The 16,448-nt window shown below is 29.1% G+C and overlaps 2 protein-coding genes and 1 pseudogene across 2 annotated transcripts; 2 read left to right on the forward strand and 1 right to left on the reverse strand.

Moving 5' to 3' along the window:
* Positions 1-5,910: 5,910 nt before the first annotated feature.
* Positions 5,911-6,997, reverse strand: LOC124841658 (non-specific lipid transfer protein GPI-anchored 9-like). The gene is made up of 3 exons (XM_047317971.2): positions 6,489-6,997; positions 6,208-6,237; positions 5,911-6,086 (listed from the first exon to the last, which is right to left on the reverse strand). Exons 1-3 carry the CDS (start codon positions 6,787-6,789, stop codon positions 5,992-5,994), a joined length of 426 nt encoding a protein of 141 aa, XP_047173927.1. The 5' UTR covers positions 6,790-6,997; the 3' UTR covers positions 5,911-5,991.
* A 1,517-nt stretch (positions 6,998-8,514) lies between these two features.
* LOC124841664 (dimethylallyl, adenosine tRNA methylthiotransferase) lies at positions 8,515-10,305 on the forward strand. The gene is made up of 8 exons (XM_047317978.2): positions 8,515-8,784; positions 8,871-9,017; positions 9,098-9,195; positions 9,278-9,350; positions 9,431-9,491; positions 9,574-9,659; positions 9,737-9,826; positions 10,070-10,305. The coding sequence occupies exons 1-8, from the start codon at positions 8,674-8,676 to the stop codon at positions 10,130-10,132; spliced, it is 729 nt and encodes a 242-aa protein (XP_047173934.1). The 5' UTR covers positions 8,515-8,673; the 3' UTR covers positions 10,133-10,305.
* A 2,316-nt stretch (positions 10,306-12,621) lies between these two features.
* On the forward strand, positions 12,622-13,647 carry LOC124841652 (pectinesterase inhibitor 9 pseudogene; annotated as a pseudogene).
* Positions 13,648-16,448: the final 2,801 nt, after the last annotated feature.

Genomic DNA, 16,448 nt, shown 5'->3' on the forward strand with positions numbered 1-16,448 from the left:
TTATTTTATTATGTTTCTCTTTCGAAAGTTACCTATTATCCTAAAGGTCGACCCGAATCTCATAAAAGTGCATGCACGTCATAGTAAATTTAAAACATGAATTTGGTTATATTGAACACAGAGTAGATATGATAAACAATAAATTAATCAGGTTGAATTTCGTCCACATGTTCCTAATAAGTTTATTATAGTTGGCTAGAATTTTGGCTTGAACTAAGCATTCCAATTCGTTTTCTTTTGGCATATAAACAGGTTTTGGAGTGCTTTGTAACCTTTACATAATCACGACAGAAAATAAATAGTAAAATTACAAAGAAGTAGTTATTGGAGCTGCCAAGGTTGGTATAATAAAAAGCTTCCTTAAGAGAAGAATATATGAGAAATTTCTATCTCAATTAATAATTTCATATAGTTTAGAGTTAAAATTAAATATAATTTAAATATTTATTCTTTTTTTATTATATTTTAAAAAAAATTATAAAAGAATTTCAAATTCCAAAACAAAGAATACATCAAAATGATAATTGATCTTAACAGATACTAGAAAAAATAATATATTTTTTCATTTATTTTTCTCTTATTTATATATTATTTTTCTTATTTTCTTCCATTCTCCACCAATCAAATAAAAAAAAGGAAGTTGATATTATGAAAAGGTTTAAGTAGAATAAATGAAAAGGAAAAGGCCAATAAATTGAATCGTAAGCACCCTAACCTTGATGTATACACATCCTTTTGATGGATCTATCATGTGACTCTTTAATATAACATTTTATTACATGCCACCTTCAGCTTAGGTTAGGAGTACTTGCCAACTTCAATTTTTTTTTTTTCATTATTACTTTCTGTTTCGGCAGGATTTAGAACCCTAATCCAAAACATTCAAAGTTGTCTGTTTCGATGTCCAGTTGTGTTATCTTCTCTCCTCTTCTTGTCCGAGCTGCGGGGAAGGATACCTGCAAAAGACACTCCTGACCTGAGAGGTATCATCGATCGGACTGATTTTGCCGATCGGTTCATTGACCTGAAATATTATCAGTCGGACGACTCTTCTGTACTTTTATCTTTCGGTCAGCTATAAGTCCATAGTAACACTTTTTAAAAAGAAAAAAAAAAGTGTTAGAACGAGCAACCACCAAATTTTCTCTTCAAATCATAGTTACCAATTTAAAAATGCATCAATAATTACTTGTTAAAACTTCAACACCTATAAATATATGAAAAGTGGCAGTGTCACCGTTTGGTTTTTCTTAAAGATGAAGTATGCTATTTTTATTAATTTTTTTATGTACTTTAATTGTCTATCGAAGACAATTAGTGCAGTGCTATGTATAATCAATTGGTGGGAAAGTTGGTAATCAAAAAGTAATCACAATAAATTTCTCTTCCTCTCCACCTTTTCCGTCTGACTCTGTGACTTTGTTGTTAACAATCAGTACCAAAGTATAACCATGTTTACACGGAGTGATAATGAGTTCAACTCAATAATGTATATTAAACTGAATTATATAAACAAAATTAAAAAGAATTATGTTGAATTATTATATTAATTTAATTTTATAAGATTGAAAATATATCTTAAAATAGAATATCTGTTTGAAATATTTGAAACAAATACTTTAAACAATTTAAAAATAATTTGAAAATTTTAATTTGGTTAAAATTAATCAAATGAAATAGTTAATTTCTTTTAAATTAAAGTATTTTTGTTTCGAATTTTTGAGATCGAGATTTTTCGTCTTCCAAATTCCGTTTGTTCAATTTATTGTACTGGTCACCGTCTTTCAATATATGATAATTAGATCTTTGTTTATTTTCTAATACAAACAATTCTTTTTATTAACTGAGTTTTTATCCTATAATTGTAAGTTAGATCTTTTTATTATTTATTTTTTTCAATTTTTTCACTTTCTTTTATCTGTACTAAACGAAACAGAGAGAGTGAGATTCCTTGAATGGAAAGTTGGAGAAATCTGCACCCATTATTGTCTCACTCACAGTAGACATTACAAGACTCAATTTTATATTAGCTTTCTACAGAAAAAAAAAATTAATTATGTCATACCATCTAAGTTGTTTTTTAAAACAAGGAGATATACATGATTGAGTTGCAAGTTGTAAAGTGATTTTCTTTTTCATATATAAGGTTTAAATTTGTAAATAGTTTTTTTAAAAAATCAGACATGGACTACATGAATTGATTAACTGTCGGATTGTATTATTTTATATATCTTGATTATAAAACATTTAAATCCAAAATATAGTTAAATTTAAATTCAATATAAAGATTATGACTTGTTCTCGTCAGCCATTAAGCATCTAATGATATGAGTTAGGTGAAATGGGTCTGTTGTGTTGTGCACTCGAGTTGTCAACTCTTGTTTGCATGAAAGATGCCCGAGTCAAATGATGCCAAACATTAATGATGGAAGATAAATAAATAAATAAGGAAGAAAATATATTAGTACGAAAAATAATTAAAAGAAATAGAAAAAACAATATATATATATATATATATATATATATATATATATATATATATATATATATATATATATATATATATATATATATATAAAAGTATTTACATACACTCATAATAAATATAAAATAAAATACAAATATCGATTTTTCTTTAATTTATAATTAATATGTAAAAGAACATATTAAATATAGACTTAATACCTATTTTGTTATCTATTTTTGTCACTTTTATTTAAAGTGGTTTTAAGTTTTTTTTTATGTTTAAATTGCTTTTCTTTTTAAATTTGTTCAATTTTGATTTTTTTTGCTGATGACATAGATTTTATCTAAGAAATAGAATAAGTTGTCACGAAGTAGAGCTTAAAGTGATTGACTCAGATCATCATCTCATCACCATTTTCTTCAAATCAGAAAGTCCGATGATGGGTTGTGGTTGATTATGATTGGAGTTTTACTCGTTGCACATGGTTTTGTGTCGTCAATGGAGGTTAAACGAGTTCAATGATAGTGCGATTTGAGATTTTGTACGTTTCTAACTAAAAACATATGTGTTTCGGCAGGATTTAGAATCATAATTCAAAACATTCAAAGTTGTCTGCTCCGATGTCCAGTTGTAATGTCTTCTCTCTTCTCCTTGTCCAAGCCGCGGGGGAGGGTGTATGCAAAAGACACTTCGACGCTCAAGTCAAGTGACTTTGCTGTAATAATCTTGTAATCAAGATTTAGTTATCAGAGCTCTAAGTATCAGATAGGTCTGACTCATTAACCACTAATGAATGACAATATTAATTGTCAATAAATGACAATTATTTTCATTAACTCCCCGACAGTTATTACCATTAATTACCTTAACGACTCTTTTTATCGATCGGTTCATTAACCTGAGAGGTATCATTGATCAGCCGACTCTTCTACATCTTTACCGCTCGGTCGGCTATGAGCCCATAGTAACAATATGTATGGTAGTTTTTCAAACTTTAAAAATGTTAAATCAATACAAAAAAATTCATTTATAATATATAAGTGGGTGCAAACCTCACCTTACAAGCTAGTTTTGTGGGGTTGAGTTAGACTTAAAGTCCACTTCTTAACATGCTATCAAAACCACCTTAGAGCTTATCCTATATACCTCAGCGTGAGGAAGATGTGTTAGAAGTCTCACATTAATTAGAGATAAAATCAATTTATAATATATAAGTGGATGCAAACCTCATCTTATAAGTCGATTTTGTGGGGTTGAGTTAGATTTAAAATATACTTTTTAACAAAATCAATGTATTTTTAAGTGCAAGATGATATGGTACAACCTATTTTTAATGGACCAAAATCATATTAGATTTAAACGAACAAGATCAACCTGTTTTACAATTTTTTTAATGTAAAAACACAATCAAGCCTTATTTAAAAACAAGTTTAATGAGTATCTAACAAAATAAATGGTCTTGTAAAAAATTATGATAAACACTGTACTTGATTGAAGGAATTTTGAAAGTAACTCCAAAACGAGAGTAATGAAATCGTCAGTGTTTCATTGAAACAAACATTTGAGAAAATATAAACAAATCACATGGACTTACTGTTGTTGAAGACCGACAAGACAAGGCTACTTTATTCAAAAGTTGAATTTAGAGTGCTATTGGTATTCTTTTTTAGTGAATTTGGTGTAACGAGGATTAGTGTTGTGCACGCTCTAGCCTTAAGAAAGGCTTTTAATTTTTTTCAACACATTGGAACAGTAGATAGAATTGGATGAAGAGATTCAAACTTTCAATGGCGTAATCTTTGGTGCAATGACGTTTGATATAATTAATTAGTATGGTGACACTATAGCAACTTTTTAGCTCAAGTATAGCTACGTATTTTCGTGTGGGAATATTTGAGTTCAAGTTCGGCAAGCAAATTTTCAAACGCACGCTAAGTATGAGTTGATTCTGAACTAGTTGACCGATAAACAGGTTGTCATATTCCCTAACAATTATATACAAACTAATATCAATTCATCTCTAACTTTTTTTTTAAATTAAATGACCCATATTTTCTAATTCTTTATTAGGAAATTAATAATTTCAAATTGTAATGAAATATATTAACGTGTATAACAAATAAATTGAGAAGGTAATTAAAATTACCAATGCAGGACATTCAAATCAATCAGTGGCATATATATGTGTGTATTAGGTGGATTTCTTGATTTTGTTTAAATTATTACTAAGTATTTAAAAAAAAAAAAACTATTCCCTTGATTTTATATATTTAAATTGGCTGAGCTATTCTCTGATAGATCTATGTATAGTCGAGAATGAATAAATACATCACTTAACTTGTATATAGTGATTTAAGATTTTAGATCATCACACAAATCAACTATTTTGTTAAGATACACGATCATTTCTCTTCTCTTACACTCACAAACAAATTATTTAATTTATTATACTCAAATATTTTTTAAAGACGTTAAATTTTATTAATATAATAAAGAGAGGTTACATTATAATTAGATTCAATTCATTTTCTTATGTAAATTAAAAAAAAAATGATATTCTATCATTCCATGAGATTTACTTCTCTTTTTTTTTACGTATTTCATTGTACCTTTTAACATTATTAATGAAAGCTAACTTATGTGCTTATAAATCTTACATCGTCATGAAGATTTTCATTTATAATTATTGAAACAATATCATATTATTTAAGATTTAATTAGTAACTTTGTATTGTGCAAAATAAGTTATTAAAAGAACCATACATAAAAAACCTTCATGAATAAACTGATCTAAATGACAATGCACATCTTAACATGTTCACACATTGCACGTGTGCGAATTTAAATTAGTTAAATAATTTTTTTATTACTGAACTTTAACTGATTTAATCATGCACGCAAATCTTCGGAAATTATTAGATAATTTTGGGTTATTATTTGTTTCAATTACTAATGTTTACACGACAATATCTCCTCTACACATATTTTTTTTTATCAAAGATATATATATATATATGTAACTTGATAAGACTCTTTAATTTTTTGATTAAATTATACTATTGGGTCAACCTGCCTTACTAAAAATTTGAATAAATTGAAGTGAGATTCAACTAAATGATTTTCATAAGATTCCAAGTTGGACAAAGGCAACAATAAAATTAAATTATCATATCCCGTTTCCTCAAACATTCGCACACGTAAATTTGGAGACTCTGCGTTCTGTCACCTCACAAAAACTAATCTATCCAGACATTTAGACATGAATTTAACTAGTTTAAATTAAATTATATTTAATAAATCGAAACTGATTTAAAATAAAAGAAATAAATTTAATTAACTGGTTTAAATAACAGTGTTATTAGTAAATAAATTGTGACAAATTCAATAAATTAGCAATCTTAGAAACAATGATAAGAGATTTCATGAGAGAAAGGAAACTGTAATTGCAGGAATATTGATGAACAATGGAAATTAATTATTAACTCGAATCCAAGCAAGGTTTTGTGAAGGGAAAATTAATCATCCTAATTAAACACAGCGTAAACACCCAAGAACAGTGCGAAGGAGAACCCACTGAATGTAGCTCTGCATGTGCCTCCTTCATCACCTCCCACCGTTGCTGCAACATAAAAATGCAGTATTACAATAATGAAAAATGTATGTTTTACGTAATTATAATGAAAAAATACAATAATGAATAAAAGAAAATAAATAGATCATGAAAAAGAGAGAATTCTTACCCGAAGGCGGCAGCAACGACGGAGGCGGAGCTGAAGAGAAAGATCATGAAATGTTGATGAAGAAAAATAAAATAAAATTTCATATATTGTATAATATCAATTCATTGACAGCAAAGTACTATATTCAGAAATGAAAAGTAGTTGTGAAGAAGAAAAAGATTAACAGAAAGTTGTTGACCAAGATCATAAGCATGTTCAACTGGTGATGAGGTTTGAACGTGAAACAGAGAAAGGTTTGGAAGCTAAGAGGAAATTAGAATGCAGTAATAAGGGATTGTAACCTTTGCAGGAGGTGATTTTGAAGTTGACGCCGCAAGATTGAGCAAGTTGAAGAGCCTGAGGGATAGTGATACCCAAAGCTTCAAGTGCTCCAGGAGGAGTTAATGCAAGTTCGCAGAAACATGAATTCTGGGCTGCGTTCATTTCTTTGATTGGATTGCAGCAAGTTTGGGGTGGGTCAGTGGAGTTCAAAAAATTAATGCATGGAGATAGCGGCGTGAGGCATGGTGGTAGATCTAGTCCATTACAAAACCCAATCGCACTGATGCTCAACACCAAAACCAACATCCAAACCTTCATCATCTTCTTCTTCTTCTTTCTGCTTTTGCTTTCGCCCTTCTCTTCTACTTTCGTAAATACTTCCAAATCTATGATTGCCTCGCTGGACTCCACATGTTACAAGATGAGATCCCACGTCCTCGCTTAATTAAAGACAAAAAAGAAAGAAGGAGCTGATGGCATGATAAGATTCCAAACGTTTTGAACTTAATATTTCGCTGGAAACAAAAATAAAAAATTATTCTCTCCTTGATTCCTGGCAACCCATCATATCCATACCGATTAGACTAAAAAATGGCATTTGACCTTTCATCATCTTAAAGCTCTCCAAAATTACTGTACTGCGTTCATTAATCTCTCTCTGTAGATATTGAATCAATTTCAACGAGTATATCCTCTACAGGGCCATGTGTAATTTATTCTTTTGGCTCACTCAACAATCGTTCCAAAATATTATTCTTCACGATTTCCAAACAGACGAGTAAAAAATAACAAAGGAGCTAATTGGCGGGATGTTACACAATGTTCCGAGAAAAGTGGGGTTACGATTTGTGGAACACAGGAACATAACTTTGAATTTTAATTTTAATATAAAAGTTAAAAGAGAGAAAAAATAATAGTTATGCAACTATTAAACGTATAAACCTTATCCTTTTTTAGCTTTCTCATAAAATTGTCTGTAATTTAAAAGCTTTCAGAACGATCCAACTTAAATCGATTCAAATTAATACATTCTTATATAAATTAGGTGATGAATTTAGTATAAATGAAATGAGATTTAATTTCAGAATCGTTTTTATAGTTTATAGTTGTGTTATAAAATTGTGTTACGTCTTAGATTAGTTTGAATAAACTTATTATGCCTTTAATTATTAAATTACTTAAAATATTAAATTAATTTGTGTATTATTTTTTTAATTAGATTGATTTATGATTTTGTAATTTTTTTTTCAAAATATTGACCTCATAAAATCAATTCAATCTCACTCACTCTATGTTGAGTAAACATTATTGGATACACCTAAATATTTTACACTCATTTAACATTACCTTTACTTACTTTTTATTCTCTTTTTCTTAAAACAATATAAAAGTTTACACATTTTTTTATCATTTTACCCTTGTAACCTGTGTCAACTTAAAAGTGTGTCATGGTAACATTATCCTTCTATATTATACTGAATTTAATATAAAAAGATATAAAAATTCAACTCGATCCAATTTCATAATTTTCTAAATTAGATAATGAATTTGTTTAAATTCTACCCAAATCCAATTGGTAAACTCCCTGTTTATAAGCATCCATTTTATATATATATTCCAAATTTTATTTGATAAAAAGTTTTCTATTCATAAAAAAACATACTTTAAATATATGAATATTTTAATAATTTTTAATTTTAATTAAAAAAAATTAAATTTTTTTTTATTTAAATACTTTTAACCTTAAAATTTAGAATATTTTAATGAGATAAAATTTACTACTTACGTTAAGTTAGCCAACCTTTTATATATATATATATATATATATATATATATATATATATATATATATTTTTTTTTTTTTTTTTTTTTATAGCGGTCACTAAAGGGACATTGATTGTGAGCCGCATATCACTGTGATGGAGTCCATGAACAAAAAGTGCTACATTCAGCAAAAGAATTTGTGGGTGCCCAATTGGCCCAGTCCATCCCGGAAAACCCAACAGAAAAGCTTGTGAAAAAAAAAAGGAAAGGAGGAATGGACAAAAAAGGAAACAAAGGGAGAGTGGAACAGATTGAATTACAGAGCTATCCGGATTTCCGAAGTTGTAAAGGATAACGCAAATTTGATTTGGAAGGGGAAGGAAGTTGCAGTTGCAAGGTGGAGACTTTATTGAGTGAGAGAGAGGTGTAGGTTCAATCTGAATGGCCACACTTAGCTTTGGCTTTGCTACCACAAGTGTGAGTGCCGCCGCTGGTTATCGCAGGAGAAGCAACTGCAGGTGGCGCAGACCCACAATTTTGTCCGTTGGATGGGTAACTAAACCAAACCAAACCATTTCTCTTATGTCTTATGGTCTTGTCTTGCAACTTGTGTTTGAAAATTTGTTGTGCGAAGGAAGGACCCCGAAGGCGTGCTTGGCCCACCCCAAACCGGCCACCTCGCCAGGCTCGAGTTTCGAAGACGCCTCGAGAGAGACTCAGAAGCACGCGAGGCCTTCCAACGTCAAGTGGAAGAAGAGAAAGAACGCCGTCAAACCCTTCGACAAGTATTTCTCTTTCGTCTTTCTTTTTTCTTATTCTCTATTTCTTGCATTATTCATTCTTTTCTTTTTTTTTCATTTGCCAGTCACGTATTCTTCCCGATACCCCAGAAGAGCTCATTGAATACTTCCTTGACACTGAAGCTCAGGAGATTGAGTTTGAGATTGCAAGAATGAGAACGCGGTTCGTACTTTTTTTTAATTCTTTGTTTTCTTTTAATTTAACTCTGTCACTTTCTTATGACCAATTTGTATTGACTCTGCAGATTGGATGAAGGATTCTTTGCTCAACTGAAATTCGAGTTAGGACAGCTTCGGTTCGCTGTTAACAAAACTGAGGTACCTTTTGGCTTCTTAAAAATGTTTGAGCTGGGCAAAACATTCTCGGATCTACTCATTTTACACCGATTGTTCTGCAGCACATGGAGGAAAGACAGATTGAACTAGAGGCTCTAGAGAAAGCCATACAAGAAGGAATAGGTTTGTAAATAATAAAAAAGAAGATAGTTTAGGAATTTGCCAAATATGTAAGTTCACTCCTTGCTCCTATCTTGTAATACAGAAGCCTACGATAAGATGCAAGGTGAACTCATAAAAGCCAGGACAAGCCTAACCAAAATCTTGACATCAAAGGATGTTAAGGCAACTGTAAGTCTTGTTCGTTTCCCTTTTAAGTGTGCTGGTTTTATTTGAGTCATGCTCAATCTAATTTGTCTTCAATGCAGTTGCTGGATATGGTTGAAAAGAATGAGATTAATAGATCTTTGTTGGCACTTCTAGATGAAAACATAGCAAATGCACACAAGGGTAACCAGGTAGGCGATAGAAACACTCGGTTGTATTGTAACCAATATGGCAGAACCCTCTTGGAACATTTTGATGCCACAGGAATAGAAAAATAAGATTAAAAGCTCTCAAACGGTAGTTGTCTATTAATGGACTTAGGATTGTGGGAACATGATTTTTTTTATTGATAATGAACTATACAATCAAACCTGTGGTGCATATTGAGATGTGCTTGTAATGAAAAGTTTTGCTTGTTAATTTCCTTGTTGCAGAAAAAGGCTGCAGAATACATGGAGAAGCTTCGGGGGTCTGTTATTAGGTACATGACAGTTTAGTGCATATAGTACTTTTCTTCCCACTTTTCTATTAATTTTTGTGAAAATTGTACTGTTGATAAATGTATCAAATAAAAAGATACCAGACAACTGAGATGTTGCGGTAGCAACTGTAATATCTGAACTAAGAAATTGTAAATTTTGAAATACGGCCCCTGTATCATTCACTGAAATTTTGATGATGATTGATTTTAGAACCAGAATATAAGCTTCCTATCTTGAACCATGTAGCTTGAAGGATGGATGAGCCAATTGTACTTGGTGTCAATAAAATGGGTTTAGATGGGCAACTTACAGTTAGTTACTATATGAAATTGTATCATTAATGTTTGGGGTACAATTTAGTCGGTAATGTTAAATTTAGTTTCTTTAATTTCCGGAATTTATCTAAACTACCCATTGAATGCGACTTCAGAATAAACTCTCAGTGTGAGTAAGATGAGATGAAAATGCTGATGAAAACGCAAGCATACAATGTTGCAATGTAATCTTATTTTCCAACTACATTATCACACTGGTATCTCAATAAAGCATATTTGTCTTGTAATTTTAATTTTAATTTTCTTAATAAGATATAACTTTGAAAATATAAATTAAAATCGGTTAGATTTAATTATTAATTTGATTTTTATATTTAAGTTTTCTATTGGTTTACGCATGAATTTAACAAGATATTTAATTAGTAATTTGATTTTTATACATTTTTTTTACTTCAATTAAGTCTATATATTTTTTCATATAAATAATGTGATTCTTTTGTGTGGGTATTGTTCTTAACTGATTCTGGGAATAAATCTAAAAGTCATGATTGAGGTTATGTATCTATTTCTAACGAGGTAATAAACAAAAATAATGAAATGAACAATATTTTTTTATTTAAAAATTATTGAAATTTAATTGAATAAAGAAAATATAAAGATTATACTTATTCAAATGTCTAAATATAAAAATTAGATTATTAATTAAATATTTTATTACATTAACACATGGTAAAAATAAATGTAACATAAGGTATTACTTGAATTCTATTTAATAAAAATTAAGTTAAATTGAGTTAAAAATATATAAAAACTAAAATAAATAGAAGATAACATAAACGTGAAATTACTAATTAAAACAAACTATTATAAGTAAATCACTCCTTTATAAACCTATTATGAGTGAATAGGTGCATTATGATAAGATTTACATTCTTTAAAAAAATATAAAAATTTGTTTATGCATTTGAATTTTTATTTAAGAAACTAACTTATGAAATGTAATGTACATACTATCAATCAATAATGATATGACTTCTATAAAGTTATTAAATCCATCATCCATTTGTGATTGGCTAATTATTTTAAATAATAAAATTTTATCAGTTGCAAAATCGTATTAAAAATGTAAAATTGATAAAAAAGAAAAGTACATTTAACATCAACCCATCTTGTCATCTGGTAAAGAGTATTCCTTAGTGGTCTAAATAATTTGTGTACAAACTGACGTGGAATCCAATGTGGCTTTATTTCATTGGATAATAAAAAAGTTAAAAAAGAAAAAAAACTACACAAATCGATGAAAAACAACTTGACACTTACGGGTTATGTATACTTTTTTGATCAAACTTGGCATAACTAAATGCAACTAATCCTAAATCCTTATTAGCTGAACTTAAATTTGAAAATAAAAAATAGAATCTTTGATTGTGTTGCGACTAGAGCTTTTGAAAATTTTCGAATCCGTAAAGAGACAACATTTTCCTAATATTTTTTAAAAGAAAAAAATGTTAACATTATTAACGGCTCAAACGGACGCAAATGGGATTGGTTAATTATTTATTTTTATCACATTTTGTTTTCTCTCTAATATGAATTACTTACATTTATGGTATTGCATCATGTAAATTTTTTGTATGGGTTAAATATATTTTTATTGCTTGAAGTTGGATATAGAATTTTAATTTTTTGATATATTTTAATTTTTAAATTTTAAAAATAGTAGATATAATATTTTAATTTAATTAGGTTAATTTTTTAATGTGTCAAAAATATTATTTAATTAATATTAAAGTAAATATATGTAAAAAAAATTAATGAATTAAAAGAATTATATTTATTTATTTTTAAAATTTGTAGACTAAAATACATTAAATTGTAAATTAAACTTTGCAGAAATTCAAAAATTAAAAATACAATTAACTCTTTTTATTCATAAAGGATATAGGTATGGAGAAATTTACAATACTAAACTAACAGAAATGAATCTATGTTTAACTTTGCAATAGCAATTATATATGTGACAAATTTTAGCACTATTCAGAATGTGCATTTTATTTTTCTATTACATTTATTTTTGCCACGTCTATTTCTTCTTTTCTTTTCCTTTCTAACTCTTTTTTTTTTTTCATTTATTTGAAGTGCTCCACGTCCCTGTACTACTATTACGCGCCACATAATTTCGTGAGACATAAAGAAAAAGAAAAGATGTTGGAGTTGCTAGCCTCTATATAGAAAGAAGTTGGGTAAGTAACACCACAATTCACCAATATCAGACAAAATCTACATCGTTGTATGTTAGTTAGACATGGCAACCACAGTGAGGCTTGTTTCACTGCTTCTCATGAACCTTGTAATTTACATGAGCAGCACCGCACAATGTTCCATAACCAAACACGCAGACCCTAACCCTGCAGAGTTCGTGAAGTTGTCGTGCAGGGCAACACGGTACCCTGTTTTATGTGTCCACTCGCTGTTGGCCTACGCAGGCGTCATTCACCGAAGCGACCGGCAACTTGCGATGACGGCTTTGTCGGTGAGTATATCAAGGACCCGAAAATTCCTGAAGAAGATGTCGAAAGCGAGAGGCATGAAGGGTAGGGAGTGGAGAGCTGTGCAAGATTGTGTGGAGACCATTGGTAACAGCGTGGAGCGTCTCAAGCAATCGGTTAGGGAGTTGGGGCGAACGGGGTTGGGGAAAGACTTTGCATGGCACATGAGCAACGTCCAGACATGGGTTAGCGCTGCCTTAACCGACGACAACACTTGTCTCGACGGCTTTGCCGGTTCCGCCATGAACGGAAACGTGAAGAGCGATATAACGGAGAGGGTTGTCCACGTTGCTCAAGTCACTAGCAACGCTCTCGCCTTGGTTAATCGCTTTGCTTCCACCCACGCTACTCACTCTCCTTAATTTGCTCTTTCTCAAATCCTTTTCCAGCTATTTCATAAGTTTCTTGTCTTTCTCTTCTCTCTTCCAACGTGACACTCTTCTCCTAGGTCTATATATTTGGTCTTAGGTTGTTTCCCTGTAATGCATGTGGTTAAAAAAAGGGTAACGAGTGTGTTTTAATTACGTTTTTCATTGCAAGTTAACAGTGTGTGTATGGTGCATATAAGAAGTTCCTATTGAAGAACTGAACCTGTTTTGGCTTAGAAAAATCTGGTGATGATGAAGAAACAGGAAGAGTTCCAGTGCAAATTTTGTTATTGTTCATTATTCCTTTTTGCAACAAGGTTTCTTCTTTCGTTTTTCCATTTTTCTTTTCATCTTTAAGCAGACATTCTTAACTTTCTTTCTTCGCAGACTTGAGTTAGAAGTTCTTCGCTACAACTTTTTCCATGCTCAATCTTAACATATTACCACACTTTTTCTATTTTTAAGTCCAAAACTAAATATTAATCCTTTAATTTTATATATATATATATATATATATATATATATATATATATATATATATATATATGTATATGTATATTATTCATACAATTTAGAAAAGTTTTGTAAATTACAAAAATGAAATAGTTAACTTAAAATTTATAAAATAAATAATTATAAGCCCTTACGATTTTTTAATTGACACATTTAAATGACAAATTTACTTACTCTATGCCATACATTAATACAAGTATCACATTACAAGAGGCTGTTATTCCGTGTCCACTTTTATATTTGTTATCATGATTTGTGGTTAGTGGTTCTCCATTATAGGTGAAAGTTGCATCGTCATCAAAAAGCCAAATACTTCGATTTAAGTGCCTTGGTGATTATGGGGTTAGTTAGTTACAGAATGGTTTTTTAATTTTATTTGATTAGTCACTCTTTGTTCTAGGAAAATAATACCAACAAAAATTCAAACTGTGAAAGCGAAAGAAAAGAATAACTTTGGAATTCAATTTGCAAAAGATAAAGTTGCATGAAGTGGATATGCATGAATTACTCCAAGTTGATTAATTATGTTCAAATCCCAAACTTAAACTAGAAATCAGTGAGCTCAAATAAGGTCCAGACGAATGGTAGCTAATTGAGATTATGCTTGCGATTTTTTTCGTATTTTTTGTTTTGAAAGGAAAAAAGATAAGAAGAACGCACATAAATAAAAGATTTTAACTTTAAGATGCCAATAATTCATTTTTTTACTGCTAATTAGTAAAAAATAGCGTCATTTAAAAAAACTCATAAAATTACAGAATTTTAAATATATGATAACCAGAAAGTGTATTTTAATTAAATCATAAAATAAAATAGTTAAAAAAAGCTAGACCTAGGATAACACGTATTCATTTGAGTTTTGATAGAGGCAACATGCTTTGGCAAAGCAACCAACCCTTTTCTTTTGGGGTGGACATCGTTTTAGTGACTGTTGATTCGAAATTGTTTAATTTGATATAATATAAATTGAAAAGGATATTTCAAACTTTTAGTGATCTTACGTTATAAATGATACCATATCATCACAATGCTATTTGGTTGGGAAATTCCTTTATTAAAGGAATACCTGTCGACTGCAACTATTCTTTTTCGTGGAAAAATAAATGCCACCTTTAAAAGTGTGTGAAGAAGGATTTAAAAGTAAAAATATCTAATGAAACTATTTTTATTCTTTCATAAATCTTATAACACAATTTCTAGCTAATTAAACTCTATATAAAATTGCATTGCATGATAAGAATAGCTAGGAAAGAATGATAAAAAAAAAAAGGAGAACCATGGATTTGTTAAGAAATAGTATTTGGAAGAGTGGATAAGTAAAAGAAAATAAAAATAAAAAATACAATGAAAATTAAACAGAAATATGACATAATATTGAATGGTTCAAAATAAGACAGAAATAATGAGTTTTTCTTTTTTATTATCTTATGTGAGTCTTACGACCGATTATAGTTTTTCTTTTCTTTTCTTTTCTTTAGCAAGATAAATAATTAAAATGCTGATACTAATATCAATAAATGGTAATAAAAATACTTATTTCTTTTTCAGTTTCTTCCTTTTTGTTTTTTATCTATCAAACAGAACATAAAGGTTTCTCACTTAAATACTATATATTTAATTAATATAAAATATAAATTTTCTAATGTATTAATATGGGTTAAGTAGGTGGTAGAAAGAATTTTTATATGATTTTTGTCTAACGACAAAAGTTCAATCAACAATTTTGGTTTGAAAATTTTCATAGAGAATAAGAGAGAAAATTTGTAAAAATAAAAAATTTATATAGTTTAAATTATTTATTTTAAATAATTATATATAATAAATATTTCTGTAAATAATTATCCAGAGAATTAATAATATACAAAACTAATTTTCTATAAAGAACATCATTTCCTATTTTTTATCCATATTTTTATCATCATAATTATTTTAATAATTATATGTATGATGAAAATCTTATGATCTATGTATGATGAAAACTTTCATTGAGTTATGTTTTCTAAAGTTTCATTTGAAGTAAAACTTCTGACGTGAATCATTAGGAAGCGATGGGCAACTACTGCCGTTACGGAGACGACTTTTACAGTTAAATGTGAAGGATTTCTTTTTTATTTAAATAATACTTATAAAAAACTACTGAGTTTTTTCTTTCTAATACTTTTAAATTGTTTTAGTAATTTACTTTTATCAATATTTTAAGACGATACCTAATCGTAAAATGAAAAACAGCACAAATTTAGTATGGAAATACATTCTTATAATTGTAAAACATAATAATAACCTGAAATCAGAATTTAAGCCATACTTTGCTTACTGCAAACATTTACCTTTCAGCTTTCGCAAACTGATATTTTGGTGTAAAATTTCATTTATCTAAAATTCTTAAACCAATATTTAGTGGCCTTTTAAACTTGTTTATTACTAGCATAAGATCCCGATGCCATCTTTTCTATTTACTTTCCTACTTCATCCCTCATATATCAATCTGCTCTTACATGTTATATTATATTTCAACTTATAATGTTATAAATTCATCTTATTATTACTTTTTAACTACTCAAATGTCAGTTTAAAATTTTACAAGATTAAAAATGATTATAAAATGTTTAATCAGGAAAATCAATTA

This window comes from Vigna umbellata, chromosome 10, assembly GCF_029865625.1.
Source record: "Vigna umbellata cultivar VRB3 chromosome 10, Vumbellata_1.0, whole genome shotgun sequence".
In the NCBI taxonomy this organism is placed as follows: Eukaryota; Viridiplantae; Streptophyta; class Magnoliopsida; order Fabales; family Fabaceae; genus Vigna; species Vigna umbellata.